The sequence below is a fragment of the Globicephala melas genome, chromosome 13 (assembly GCF_963455315.2).
Source record: "Globicephala melas chromosome 13, mGloMel1.2, whole genome shotgun sequence".
NCBI lineage: Eukaryota > Metazoa > Chordata > Mammalia > Artiodactyla > Delphinidae > Globicephala > Globicephala melas.
Genome location: NC_083326.1, coordinates 11500942 through 11516127, shown reverse-complemented (window position 1 = coordinate 11516127; position 15186 = coordinate 11500942). Strand labels below are relative to the sequence as shown.

The 15186-nt window shown below is 40.6% G+C and overlaps 1 protein-coding gene across 15 annotated transcripts in view; it reads left to right on the top strand.

Moving 5' to 3' along the window:
* The first annotated feature begins 5838 nt into the window (after positions 1–5838).
* TCF4 (transcription factor 4) overlaps positions 5839–15186 on the top strand; it is a 358246-nt gene continuing 348898 nt past the window's right edge. For 8 of the 15 annotated variants that reach the window (XM_030868004.2, XM_030868003.2, XM_030867993.2 and 5 more), the window contains exons 1-3: positions 7462–7592; positions 8500–8591; positions 10242–10314. In XM_030868004.2, the coding sequence (XP_030723864.1) occupies positions 8520–8591; positions 10242–10314 (145 nt within the window). In that variant the 5' untranslated portion in view covers positions 7462–7592; positions 8500–8519. Of the gene's footprint in view, positions 6358–7044; positions 7179–7461; positions 7593–8499; positions 8592–9711; positions 9786–9853; positions 9873–10241; positions 10315–15186 lie in introns of those variants that run through there. The other 7 variants (XM_060283182.2, XM_030867986.3, XM_030867985.2 and 4 more) reach the window with 7 other exon arrangements.

Sequence of the window (15186 nt, the reverse complement as noted above, 5' to 3'; positions counted from 1 at the left end):
TTGTTATACCCATTTTGTCGGGAGGAAACTGAAGCTTGGGGCAAAACAAATTTCCTGGCGTCACACAGCTACTATATGGCAGAGTTGAGACTTAAACACAGGCAATGCCTCTGCTTACAGCTCAGTGACACGTGCCATGGCTTTATGCCACAGCCAATGGCAGAGAAAATTAGCGCATATTGGATTTTTAATCTTGCAGTACACATACAGGACAAGACCACCAGAGTGGAGACAAAATACTCTCTATGCGATAACTTCATTTCTTCTCTGGAACTCTATTCCTGCCCTATTATCCCAATCTATTAAGTCTCAAAAAATAACAAAACCCTTAAAATAGAACACTCAAACTATGACAGAGAAACAGTTTTATAAAGGGAATATATACTGAAATAGTGAACATAAAAACCAAAAACTTCACAGCAGTGGGATCCATGCATAAATAGTTGTACAAGGTGTAGTGGAAAGACAGCGGATTAAATCATAATTCTGGGAAAGCAGAATTTTGATTTTACCTACTTTTAGATATTTTGGGGGTTTGGGAAAGGAAAGGGGAAAAAATAAAACTGACAATCTTTCGATTTTAGCGTCCACGAAGTTTTGGTGATTTAAAGATGACTCAAAAGATTTAGTGCCAGCCTTCTAGAAGGTTTCCTCCTAATCATAAAACTTCTTCTCTGTTACAGTTTTATTTTCTGTTACAGTTTCTATTTTAAGGGTTTTGTCATTGTTTGAGGAACTTGCAAATTGGGAGAATAGGGCAGAAATAGCGTTCCAGAGAAGAAATGAAGATGTTTAGAACGCATTTTGTCTGTACCCTGGAGGTCTCATCCTCTCCCTTGTGTGCGTTGCAAGTTTAAAAGTTCAACATGTGCAGACCTTGTCCTTACGCAGTTGGCCAAGACCCACAGCCACGGCACGTGTCGCTGAGCTGTAAGCAGAGGCATGGTCTACCTGTGTTTAAGTCTCAGCTCTGCCATATAGTAGCTGTGTGACCTCAGGAAATTTGTTGTGCCCCAAGCCTCAATTTCCTCATCCCTAAAATGTTATAATAGTGAAGCGATACAATGACGGCACCTTTTATTTTATTTGTAATAATGAAAAGGCTGTCCCCATGGTTTGGTAAATTAAGGCAATTATCCTTGCTATCTTTAGGGTCTAGGATTCAGATGATGAGAGGCTCGTGGTCTGTTGCACATCAAACTGAATATTCACCAGCAACATTTACCAACAATGAAATCAAGCTAAAAATGAAACCTTAAGAGAAACTGATTTGAAACTCTTCAGTATAGTGTGCTTCTTGAGCATAAAGACTGGTTCTTCACTCGTTTAACAAATAGCAATTCAACACTTAATACGTGTCAGGCACATATTAGGTGTGGGTACATAAGGGGAACAAGATTCCTGTAGTCCCTGCATACAGTGTCTGATGGGAGAGACAGGCAATACAGAAGTAAATGTATGACCAAAAGGACCCCAAGTGGGAAAGTTTCCACTAAGGACATAAAACTGATTTGGTGTCAGGGAATAAAAAGATGGGGTACTTACTTTAGACAGAATGGTTAGGAATGTCTCCAGGAGGAGGTAATGTTTAAACTGAGACTAGAAGGATGACAAGGAGCCAGTGTGTGAACAGCCAAGGGAAAGAATCATGGGACCAGCAAATGCAAAGGCCCTGGGGTATGCGGGGCTGTTTCTGTATGATGAAGCTCTGGCCTTCTTTTACACACACTGACTGGATCCCTCCCCTTCTGTCCTGACAGCTGCTTTTCTGACTCACGCTTGCAGTATGTTTGGGGCTCCAGTTCGGAGTCCTGGATGGTTGTACCCTTTTGATATATCAACCTAAAAATATGCTGGGATAGCCCTCCCTTTTTCACATGTCTGCCACAGGCTGTATCTTGCTCACTGTGACTTTGCCGTTCAATCAAGACTGCCCTTGACATTTATAACATTCTGCTTTCTTTGCCTCTGTTTTTGCCTCAGGTCCTGAAAGAATAGCTGCTGACATAAGGAAGACACTCAAAAATTATTTGCTGAATTTTTAGATGAAGTTCATTATATCATCAGAGATCTGATTTTGTTGTTTGTGGTTTTGTCTGCTTATTCATTTTAACATGGGTAAGACTGGGCAGGAGCAAACGGATGAATTTGAAGGAGAATGGCATGACATTCTGAACTGGCACTCAGTTCCTGGAGGGCTACTTGCGGCTCTGTAACTCATTAGCAATGTGACCTTGGATGAGTCATCCCACTTGAGCCTTGACATCTTCCACTAAAATGAAGGGTTTGGTCCAAGCACCCTTCAATGTCTGTTCTTTTCTATGACTCACTGGGTTTCAATATTTGCCATGCCTCTCACACTCCTATGAAAGAAATGTTATCTTTAGGCATCAACTCAGTTTATGCAATAATGATGCCTTACGTTTGATTGGCATTTGTTATTTGCAGAGCACTTTCATCTCCACTATTGCATTTGATTTTAACCAGTCATGTAATGTATTGAGGACAAGTTATCTTTTTTTACGTCTGACGGGGTGTGAAACTTACCCAACTTTATAACATGCTAGAAAAGGGAATGACAATTGTATATACTGTCCTGCCTATATGTGGTACAATATATTGGATAGCATCTCTGCCATGTGGGAGTGGAACAAATTGTTTACACCTTGAATAGCAGACACTACTTTTTTTTTTTTTTTAATGTTAAGGACTGTTTAGAAATGCTAAAATCCAAAGCTCTTTTTTTATTTTCTAGCTAAACTCTTTTTTTTTTTTTACATCCTTACTGGAGTATAATCGCTTTGCAATGGTGTGTTAGTTTATGCTGTGTAACAAAGTGAATCAGCCATATGTATACATATATCCCCATAACCCCTCCCTCTTGCGTCTCCCTCTAGTTAAACTCTCTAGTTGTAAGGATCAGAAAAGTACTCAGGTTAGCTCACTCAGGGAAGGGGAGCACTGCAGGAATCAGCTTTCTTACGGACAGGAGGCAAGGTAGTCCTCAAATAATTGGGTAAGTATCTCTAGACATTTCTTCCTAGGACTAAATTGTCTGTTTTTCTCCGAACTTCCAAGACCTTTCTTTCTTATTTGAAGAGCAGTTTCCTCTGCTTACTCATGGTTCGTGTTTCCCCATAACCATGGCTCTCCCAAGGCTTGGCTTCCTGACACCAGCTCTGGCCAGCTGATTCCAACATGTCAGATCCATTCACTATAGACCACTGTCAATCTCTTCCTCTTTTAGCTCCTGTGGTCCAATCAGCTGGGGCTGGGTCAGGAAGGAGTCACGTGGCACCCACATCAAGTTCTACCTCTTTATCAGGATTTATGAACAGGTTCTTAGGGAAAGAATTCTGTAGATGATAGAGCAGGCATCCTAAAACATATCTACTACATTTCCCTTTTTATCTACATTTCACAGGATTCTGTTGAGTCTTTTTTTCTAAGGTGATGCCAATATTCCTAAGTATACCTATTTTTTTCATGGTTCTCGCTTAGAGGCCATAGTTTATTATCTGATTGCTTTTTTTTGCATTCATGCACATTTTTAATTAAATTCTCTCAATATCCCAGTAGGCGAATAAGATATCTCCCAGAGATGACGTTAACATGACATATTCGAAGACATCTAGAAGCTGGGGGTAGAAGTGAACTAGGTCAGGAAAAAAACCAGAAGCAATTCAAATTTGTCCCTTAGTTAAAATTGGAAGGGCAGTTGCATGGTTTTCTGTAGGGTGCAGTTAAAAAAAAAAAAAAAAAAAAGCACTAGCCAGCAACTAGGTCCATTTAGGTCCTAGATCTGATCCTATCATTGATTTCTGGACAGATCATTTATTCCCCTTGAAATTCAGGGGAAGGGGGAGTCTTAAAATCTGGAAACTAGGAGGAATCTTATGGGGTTATCAAATCTGGTCTCTGCCTTTTACAGTAAAAGACACTGACATGAGGCCTTAGGTCACAGAGCTGCTTAGAGGTAGAGCCAGTAGAATATTTCTCCTAAACAAACGGTTGTGATCTTTTTATTACATCATTTCAGTTGAAAGGGTAGAGGCTTATTCTGAGAATCAGAGATAATGCTTGTGATAAAGCAGCATAAAGTGGTGTCTAAATGTAAAATTTTATTTTAAGATGAGGACATGGAATGGGTATAGAAGACAGGAATCTGCACAGTGTGTGTGAACAGACAGGAAACAACCTATAAATGCCCTAATTCTTGTCCTCTAAAAACTTACCTATAGGGCTTCCCTGGTGTCGCAGTGGTTAAGAATCCGCCTGCCAATGCAGGGGACACGGGTTTGAGCCCTGGTCCGGGAGGATCCCACATGCCGCGGAGCAAGTAAGCCCATGTGCCACAACTACTGAGCTTTCACTCTAGAGCCCGCGAGCCACAACTACTGAGCCCACGTGCCACAACTACTGAGGCCTTCGCACCTAGAGCCCGTGCTCCACAAGAGAAGCCACCACAATGAGAAGCCCACGCACCACAACAAAGAGTAGCCCCCGCTCAACACAACTACAGAAAGCCCACATGCAGCAACGAAGACCCAACGCTGCCAAAAATAAATTAAAAAAAAAATAAACTTATTAAAAAAAACTTACCTGTAAACAAAAGATCATGAAAATTGATCTGAACTCTGTCACTGCCACAAAATTGCATCAGAAAATGGAGATTAGGATGTTCCCGCTGCCAGATGGAAGAGGAATGTGGTTGGATGTGGACTCTGCAGACTGCCTGTCTTCCAAGGTGGGCTCTATCACTTAATAACGTGTAATTGAGGCAAATTTGTACCACTTACTAAAGGGCTCTGGGTCAAACAGTAACACGAACTCCACAGAGCCACTCTCAGGATTCAAACAACCAATACTTGAGAAATTCTTAGAACAGTCTTTGGCACATAGTAAACCCACTATATAAGGGTTAACCTATCATTATTACTTGCTTTTCTCCTGTGGGAGGGCTAAAAGCTATTCTTTCGGAGTAATCTTCATTTAAAATCCCATGGGCTAGACTAGACATATCAGTTGGTTTAGCGAGGAATTAAGAGGTGGAAAGGGAAGATTTCTTTCGGGGCAGCTCCGTCTTTATCTTTATCCCTTTAATTCTTACGAAATTCATAAAGCGGACATTTGCTATTTGCATTTCACAGACCAGAAAACTGGCTAGAGAGGGCAGAACTTTCTGGGCCAGAACGAGACGTTGAATCAGTAGTGGGTCACAGCACGGAATCGATCTAAGCCTACATGGGAATAAACGAACGTCTTTTCCAAGTGTGGACTTCCGGGACTTAGACAGTTCTCACTTTCCAGGGGCCGAGAAAAAGATGGATGCGGATGGTTTAGGAGAGGACCCACATCTCCCTCCAGGCCCAGGAGCTACACCTCGGCTCAGAGGGCTCTCTCCACGCCGCCCGAGCCTCGCTAAGAGGGCCGGCTCCACACTACGGGAGAACCAGGCTCCGGCTTTCCGTCGGGGAGGCCTCCCTCTCCCGAGCCTCCCTCACTGACTCCGACTCCTCCGCGCAGGTCTTTGGAGTTTAATTCCTTAATTTATTTAGAAACTACACTTTTGAGTCAAAGAACAGAGGCAAGGACCGGGAACAAGAAGCAACACGCGTGAACACGGACGCCGCCTCGAGAGCCCTTACATCTCTGGCCCACGCACGACACCCGCCCGAACCCCGCCACCCGCCTCCTTTCCCGGAGGAGGCGTGGCCCGCACGCGCCGCCATCTTGGTCGCCTCTCTAGGCACTCTGTTTACTACTCTATGGTTGCCCGCTCCCGCCCCGCCCCTCCCCAGTCATTGTCTGGAGGAGCAGCCACGGCCGCAGCGCCTTCTCTTTATAAGTCCGCAGTGCCCGGATGTGAATGGATTACAATGTATCTTTCAGGGAAACCTATTATTATCAATGTGACTCCACGGGGGAGTCAATGGTGATGATCAGGAGGAGGAGGAGGATGATGATGAGACACCTCTAAACTTGGAACAAGTTTAAGGCTTTATAAGAGGAGAAGAAAAAAAAACCACCAACAAGATTTGTTTGAGGAAAAATTATAGCTATCCTGTGTTGATATTTTTTTATAAACAATAAGAAAAAGTTGTTGGATTTTTTTTTAATGATTTCTTTTTTGGGGGAGGGAATTTTGTTGCAGTTTTATGGTGGAATATGCAAAAACCAGAGCCAGGTGCATAATCTTGTATTCTGTGGATATCCCTGGAGCAGAACTGAGTACCAGTTAAAATACTTTTTTGGGGGATACACATGTGAGATACTAAGTACTTGCAGAAGATTTTTGTCTCTCTTTTTAAAGTCACTTTCCTTGGAATATTGTGAGCATATTTGTGGCCATTTAAGGTAACGTTACAATTTGCTGTCAGAGTAAACTGTTTGTAATTGAATTTAATATTTTAAATGTCGATCCCAGTGTTTTATTAAAACAAAAGGAAAAACCTATTAAATAATCGCCAATGGGAAAAAGTGTGTGCATGCATTTTGTGTATGTACTCGCACATCTAGCAATAACAGGGTTTATAGAATGTGTATTTTAACACACGTTAAAATAGCGTATGTTGCATATACTGGATAAAGTACGCTTGTTATTACGAAACGATAGAATTATGCAGCTTAATTTTTATCCTAAAAAGTGATGTGAAAAAGTATGTTTTAAGAGCATGCAGGGCCTGTAATGGTAAATGTTGAATTAAAAACTTAAAGTGCTGGCGAACGGGGACTTAGCATGCCTAGGAACTCAAGTGTAAAAACAAAACAACATCCACCCTCAAAAATTGCCTTTTTTGTTGTTGTTGTTGAAGTTTGCAGCTATACTATTCTGTGACTTAAAAGGGAGGGGAAAAAAACGTATGTAATTTAGGTTTCGCCCCCAACGCAGAACTACCGACATGAAAATCTCCCCAGCAAAATGTGGCTTGGTTTATATCTGGAAAAGAAAAATATTGTTCCTCTTGGCAAAGTCTTTTTGCATCACGTGTATTTGCAGCCTAGTATAAACTTGCTTTGCCGTGTGTGGATGTGTGAGTGAGAGGGAACGAGAGTCAGAGAAAGAAAGGAGGGGATGTAAACTCGAATAAATTTCAAAGTGCCTCCGATGGATGAAACGGGCAAAAACTGAACTGTTCAGGCTTCAGATTGTAACTGACGTTCTGAGGGAAAATGAGGTGCTCGATGAAATTTCGTTTGTATTTTTTTTTTTTTTTTTGCGCGGCGGGGGAGGTGTTGAGATTTTTTTTTCTCCGGGGGGGGGTGCATCCCAGCCAGCCCGACCCGAGCGAGCCGCGTCTCCCCGCCGGAGGCCCCCCACCCATTTCTTTGCTGAACTTGCAATTCCGTGCGCCTCTGCGTGTTTCCCCCTCCCCCCCTTCCCTCGTCCCCTCCCCTCCCCGGAGAAGAGAGTTGGTGTTAAGAGTCAGGGATCTTGGCTGTGTGTCTGCGGATCTGTAGTGGCGGCGGCGGCGGCGGCGGCGGGGAAGGAGCGGGCGCGGGCGCAGGCGGAGGAGGTAGAGGCGGTGGTTAGACATGAACGCCGCCTCGGCGCCGGCGGTGCACGGAGAGCCCCTTCTCGCGCGCGGGCGGTAGGTACCGGCGCCGGCGGGGCTCGGCGGGGCTGGTGCGCCGGGCGGCGTGGGGCTCGGGCTCGGCGGCCCCGCACGCGGCTCCGCGCCTCCCGTGCCGCGGGCTCCCGGCTCCCGGCGCTCCCCCTGGAGACACCCCTTCCTCTCCCGCGCCTCTTCCCTCCCCCTCATCCCTACCCCCCCCTCGGCCCCCCCTCCCCGGCAGTGCCACTTGGAGAGACCGATGACTTTGCCAAGGCCCTGACTTTAATTTTTACAACCCTTTCTTTCACAAATTAGGGTGCTGGACCATTACGGGACCCGACCCTCCACTCCGCTTCCCTCCCCCCCCCGCCCCGCTTTCGTCGACCCTGTCACCCCTCCCCCTTTGGACGTGTTTTCACTCCAGAGACGCTCATCTTTAATTTCTTTATAGCTACTTTGAAACGCAGAGGGGAGTGGTGTGTGTGTGTGAGCGTGTGTGCGTGTGTGTGAGTGTGTGTGGGGGGGTGGGGGGAAAGTTGAGACCGGATCGTTCTGAGTAGTTTCTCTTTTCTCTGGGATCCATTCATTTCTCGCTCTACCTCCTGTTGCATAAAATGATGCGCTGAAGAGCGGCTTTTTTTTTTTTTTCCTTCCCGGATTTTGTTTTATAGTGGATGTTACCAGTTTTGATCGTCTCTTTGGAAATACAATATCAATAGCAGTTTTTTGTTTTTTTTGTTTTTTTTTTTTGCTATTGCTGCCTATTCCTTCTTAAAAAAAAAAGCAACAAAAAAAACTCTCCTGTCCCTCCCTCCTTTCTACCTTATTCCCATCCGCCCTCACATCCCTACCCCACAACCCCCCCAGTCTCCAAAAATCCGATTGTGTTTTCTCCAAGGATTGGGACTGGATTTTCTGATTGCGGTTATTTCCATGTTTCTAGGTTTGTGTGATTTTGCTAAAATGCATCACCAACAGCGAATGGCTGCCTTAGGGACGGACAAAGAGCTGAGTGATTTACTGGATTTCAGTGCGGTAAGAAAGAACGGTGGAAACTAACAACAGCTGTGAAACAAAACAAAACAAAACAAAAAACCCAAACACTTTGAGCTAGAAACCAATAATAATCTAAAGGACAGGAATAATTTTTAATTGGCTGAGTCCTTGGTAAACATGAAGGTCTTTTTGATAAGTTTTTAACTACAATTTTTGGGTGTGATGGACGATTCAGGCTTTTTTTTTCAGAGTCTTAATTACTTGCTTTTGAATTTCCTACCCACCGAATCCCCCAAATAATGGAGTCTCACTCCAATGGAAGGGAAAAACAGACACCCCTAAAACTGTAAACCACCCCTAAACTTGACCTTATCTGAACACTGAGAGTACTGATACTTTGTGCACTACTCATTTTATTTATTTATTTTTTCTGAAAATGGAAAAGAGAAAATAGGAGACCCCAGTTGTCTCAAAGTTTTAAACTGATGATGCTTTGGATTAGTAGGACCTGTAGTCCTCATTACATCTTTTCCTGGGATTCTGAAAACTCGTGTGCATATGCTGAGCATACATTCTTCAGAACCCTTTAGACGGTCTTTGTAAATCTCGGAGTCGTGAGATCAGCACAAAGCAGAACTTACACACTTGTGGAGTTTTATGACGGAACTTGGTCCTTCTCCATCCCTTTGCTTCCCTTCCCCATACCAAGTCCCAAACATGTCAGGGGAAATAATTCATTTTTAATGCCAGATGAGTTTGGTGTAAGATGCATTTGCAAAGCAAAATAAAAAGAATCCACAAAACACACAAATAAAATCCAAACCGCCTTCTAAGTGGGGCTCTTTCATGTTGCTGCTGCTGCTGCCGCTACTGCTGCTATTGCTGCTGCTGCTGCTTCTCTTCTAGACCTTTTGGAGAAATGGCTTTCGGAAGTTTTGCCAGGAAACGTGGCCCTAGGCAGCTTTGTAGCCCCCTTTCTGCTTGCTGCACTTTCTCCATTCGTTTCTTTGCTTTTTGCAGGCTCTGACTCAGGGAAGGTGCGCATTATCCACTAGATACGTCGAAGAAGAGGGAAACCAATTAGGGTCGAAATAAATGCTGGAGAGAGAGAGAGTGAAAGAGAGAGAGAGTGAGAGAGAGAGAGAGAGAGAGAGAAGCAGAGAAAGAGAGAGGGAGAGAGAGTCTTGCTTCAAATTGCTCTCATGTTAGAGACGAAATGAGAATTTAGTGCAGGTGGCACTTTTATTTTTATTTGGGTTCACATATGACAGGCAAATCCTATACGGGATGGAAATGGACATTGCCACGTTTATGGCCAAGGTTTTCAATATAAAACAAGCAACTTTCTTCTCCTTTGTAAAACTAGTGTTTTCTAGAGAGCTTGCTGCCCTCCAAACTGAATCTTGTTCACATCATGGGGACTGTGTTGGTTTAAAATGTAGTCCTACCTAGTTCTGGCGATCTAATGAACCTGAGGAAAAAGAAAACAGTGGTTAAGGTTGGGGTGGGGGGAGAGTGATTGGTAATGTTGTGCCTGTTTTCGTTTTAAGTTGGATGGTGATGTATTTTACTAAAATGAGCCCTTAGCATAAACTGTATATTGTATAGGGAGAGTATGAAAGATCTTTGATGAACTCTGAAGGCACAAATGTCGTCTTTTCAACAGTAATGTTTCTTTGTTTCTTTTAGATGTTTTCACCTCCTGTGAGCAGTGGGAAAAATGGACCAACTTCTTTGGCGAGTGGACATTTTACTGGCTCAAGTATGTAAATTCTTTTCTTAGTGTGTAGTTAAATGTTCTTAGCTGTTTATTCACTCATGGTATATTTTTGGCTCTGTTGAAGTGTTCTGAAAAAGTCATTGAAATTTTAGCCTGTAATGATATGGTTATTTCATTATCCATTATTATCCATTAGTGGTATAACTTAGGCAAAAACATTATCTTTTGCAAAATTAAAAGTAGGGTTTTTAAAAAAAAAAAAAAATCAAGGAAACTGTCTCAGAATTCATCACTTACTTTAAAAGCAATTTTCTGATACAATTGTAATCAAACATGTGAAGATAAGGCAATGTTAACATGGGGGAATAAATTAATGTTTCCTTATTTGAAAATAGAGGGAAAAATCTAACTTTCATGAAAAGGGCAAATCCCTTGTAAATAATATCAATTTTATTGGGTACTATGTATAATTAACCCTTTTAAAGAAATGAGCGCTTAATTTTGCAGATGAATGCTGTGTAGTAAACCATAGCTGTAAATAGAGAGACTCCTGCTAATCTGAGAGCGAAATATGAATTCATTTATATTTAAAATATCCTTTTTGGTGCTTCAGTTTTTGTTTTTTTTTTTTAAGAATTTACTTGTGCAATGAATTTTTCTATATTTAAAGTTGCAAATTTGGAAGGACTTTTACATTTTATAAATGAAAGGCCTTTGGCTGATGCTTTAAAAAGACGTTAGCGCTATTCACAAAGGAATCTGTGTGTGCAGTGATTATCTGGTATCTAAGGAGGAGTTTTAATAGGGGACTCTCTGAAGGTCTCTTATTAAAAGTGAAAACTGAAAATATGCTATTCGTTTAAAACGTATTTTTTTTGTCTAGTGAATTTCATATCAGAAGGAGGCATACATTGCTCTCCTTTAGGTTCAAGGCTTACATCCATTTATGCTTGTTAAACAGCTGTAGTATTTTAGGAGTTCTGGCAGTGGTACATAACAGGACATTAGACAGAGTCCTGTTCTTAAGTCAGACTGGTAAATGTTGACATCGTTTAGTTGTGAGATACCAGTGGAATTGTCTGTTAGCTATTGAAGATAATTTCACATCTCTTAATATTCATTTGGTGTTGTAGCAGTGAAAGAAATCTGTTCATCTTTGTGATTTGTATAATTGGTATTTTTTAAATAAAATTAATGGCATTTAAAAGTTGCTCATTTCTAGATAAGTTACTTCTCCTTTTGCTGGCCCCCATAAGTCTAAGGGATTTTTTATCTCTACAACTTGATTTGTGAAATATGAGATGCCTCCTATAGTTACATTTTATCTTTTATTTTGGGGGGTCCACTTTGATTAAAAGGGCTACTGACCATATGTTTGTGTTTTACTGTCCTGGACCCTGTTATAATTTTCATTTGGGACTTAAAATTTTTTTTGTTGTTGTATTCGTATTGTATCTTCCAAATTTCTTTATCGTGTTCTCTATACAACTTTGAAGGAAAGATGAGTACAAGTATCTCATGTAAGCAGATTAATTTTTCATGTTAGACAGTATCAAAACAGTTGCTAACTTTATCTCTGACAGTAACTTTCTTCATGATTTTCCTTAAGAAAATGTATAGTTGAAATCTGAAAGTAGATTATGTCAGAAAGGCTCAGAGATAGACTGTTTTCAGAGTCAGTGCAAAAATACTCTTTTGTACTTTGTAAAAATTGACACATTTGGAATAATTAAGTATATCAGCTTAGTTATAGTTTAATAAAGGAAGGTGATTTAGAAGCATGAAATTGTGTTACATTTAAAAAGATAACTGTGCATCTGGTCCCTTTTCTATGTTCACATTTAAATGAAGTCCTTGCTATGATGTTTAAGTGTTTACAGAGTGTAGGATGAATAAGTATGAATATGTATTAATGCATTTTGGAAAATGATCATATACTGAAACTTACAGAGTTCTTAAGACGGTATATCTGTATATGTAAACCTAGACAGAGGCTTCATCCTTAGTGAGACGTGTTGTGATATTTCCAACGAATATGCTGTGATTATTTTTAAGGTGTTAAACTTTAAGTGACGTCGTACCAGAGGTGTAGTTTTCAGGCCCAAATGTTTACTTGTAAAGGTAAAAAGTGTAGTGCCGATTTTGTTCTCGCTGCTGGATTGAAAATGCAGGGTATTCATCCAGTGCAGTATGAGGGGGACTATAATATACACAGTACAGATTGGAGTGTTGATTTTTCTCATCTGTCCAAGACACAGTTAGGTGGCTTTGTTTCCACTCAGTAACAAAGATAAGTCCCTTTTAAAGCATAACAAATAAAAAAAAAAAAATGAGGAAAACTGCATTTTGCTCCTGGAAGGATGAACTAGGAAACTTTGGACTGAGAAATAATTTTCTAAATGTACATCAGGTTAATATCCATTGTCCCAAGGGTGCTCAGATGTCACTTCCATGGGTAGCTTTGAAACTTGGGTCCAGAGAAAAAAGGTCCAAAGTATAAGTGAACTGTTCATATTGGAAAAACCAGCTCTGTTTTTTCAGAGTGAGGCATGGTAATGTTTCATGCTTAAAGTTCTCAGTAGCTGTGGATTCCATTCATATAGGGCGCTCCTTCGTGATTTGCAATGTGAGAATTAAAAAAAGTGTGGCCATATTGCCTTTAATCTTTCATTTCACAAACATGGTTTTTCCTACCACCTTAAGAAATGGTGAGGCTGCTAGGGAGAATGGAATGTAACCTGAGCTACAGCCTGACATTCCCAGGGAGCATTTTTCACATGAAAGGCTTTTGTCAACCCAGGAAAGGACCAGCAGTTTTTGTTTGATGTTTGCAGGTGTTCAGCAGAGAGCACTAAAACAATTCAGCCATGATAGTTCAGAGCTTGGATGACCTTAACGGGGAGAATTGGTGGGTTCTGGAATTATTTTTAAGAAATATTTGAAACCTATATGGTGACTTATATAAAGGGATTTCAGATCCATTATATCATTGATCTTAAAACTAGCTAAAAGCATCCACATGCCTGGATGATTGGAAAATTTTTCTCATTAAAAAGTAGGACGGCAAAGTTACCAGAAGAAAAAAAAATTCACCTAGAGTCTATAATTTATTGATGAACAGGGGTTTAATTTTCTAATATAACAAAACTACAGTTTCTTTGGTTACCTTTGAGTCTTTCATGAGCAAAAGATAAACATACTAGCTTTGGCATCATTTACAAAGTAGTTTTAAAGTTGGGGCTCTAAAATTATCCATACTCAACAACAGCCCTGGTCACATCTGTTACATGTATTTACAGTTAGTCTGTGACGGATCCTACATCTTCCTCCCTTAGTTTAAAAGTTGAGCCTTTTCCCCCGTAACTGTTTAGCTTTACTTAGGTGTTCAGCATTTGTTAAAGGTGCCAAATGGATGGGTGTTTTAACAATTAAGAGCAGCAGTAAAACACACCACATCCCTGTCATGGTCATTTTTGGAAGAGAAAAAACATTTCTTGACATTCACACAAGTTATTTTACTGATACCCACATGACACCCAAATGACACATCAGTTTGGTAAATTCAGTAAGAAAAAATAAATCGCTCCAATGGGTAGTTCTGTATCACAGAGAAAATTCAAATGGTCAGCATTCTGAATTAATATCCATCCGTACAGTTTGAGTTCACGATTATGGCGTGAAAAAACAAGTGGTCTCCCTTAAAGGTATTTGTGGAGTACACTTATTTAATTGTGTGTGTGTGTGTGTGTGTGTGTGTTTTAAACAGCCTTACTATTATAGTGCAGTTCATAGTGGTTGTATGGCTTTTATAAAATGCAGAATAATTTAACAGGTTACAAAATAAGCAAAGTGGCATTAAATCCATTCTGTTAGAATCATAGAATTTGGGGGATTGAACCCCTTAGAAAGAGACAGCCCAGTGCCTTCATTGTACAAAGAAAACTGAGGCCCAAGTTAAGAGGTTCTGAACTATGCCTTTATTTGCTAATCTAAGAAACAAGTTTTGATTTGCTAATTTTGTATGGCCCTGCAAATCCTTTTATTGGAGTAATATTGGTTTCACTGCTATGTTTTTCTAAATTTGTATTTTGCATAATAGGGTATCAGGATTTGTGTGCTGATCTTTGTGCCTACAAATTCTTCTAAGTGCACATGTGCCCTTTGAATGCTTTTTAAGGTTTGGAGCTGAATTTTGGATTGTTGATCATTCTCTTTTGCCTGATCTGGCCTGTGACTCTTTGCAAGATGTTAGATTGAATAACAGGGGTGGATGGGCATGACACTGACAGAATTAAAGTGCTTCTTACTATGCCAAGTGGTGTACTATGCACTTTATATTCTTGTATTTTTTAAATCCTCACAAGAACCCAGTGAGATACCAGGATTACCATGCTCAATTTATAAATGAGGAAACTGAGATTCAGAGATGGTAAACTACTTACCCTCAAGGCAGCCAGAATGAATCAGGTTCTAAACCCAGGTCTGCCTGGTCTGCCTAGCTCAGTGTCTTTTGAGACACACACACACACATACACACACACACACACACACACACACAGAGACACAGAGTCAGATATAGCTTATTATTTCAGTATCTTATAGGCTTAAGGATATATTACTGAGGCTTGGTGTGCAATACTGTTCCTGATCTTTACAGTAGATAAACATTTTTTAAAAATATGTTTAAGATAATGGTATAAACCATGTCCATTATTTTTCCTGCTTTCTTATCCAAACTAAGCTTCTAGTTTATGTTGGATTTCAATGTGACTTAGTATCTCTCTCATATTTTTATTATTTTTTTAACAAGGAAAATATAGTAGGTAGTTTCAAAGTTGTGTTTTGGTTCTATTGTAAATGGACAGTCTGCTTGGGTACCAGTGAAAATATTTTGTTTTCAATTATTTTAATGTA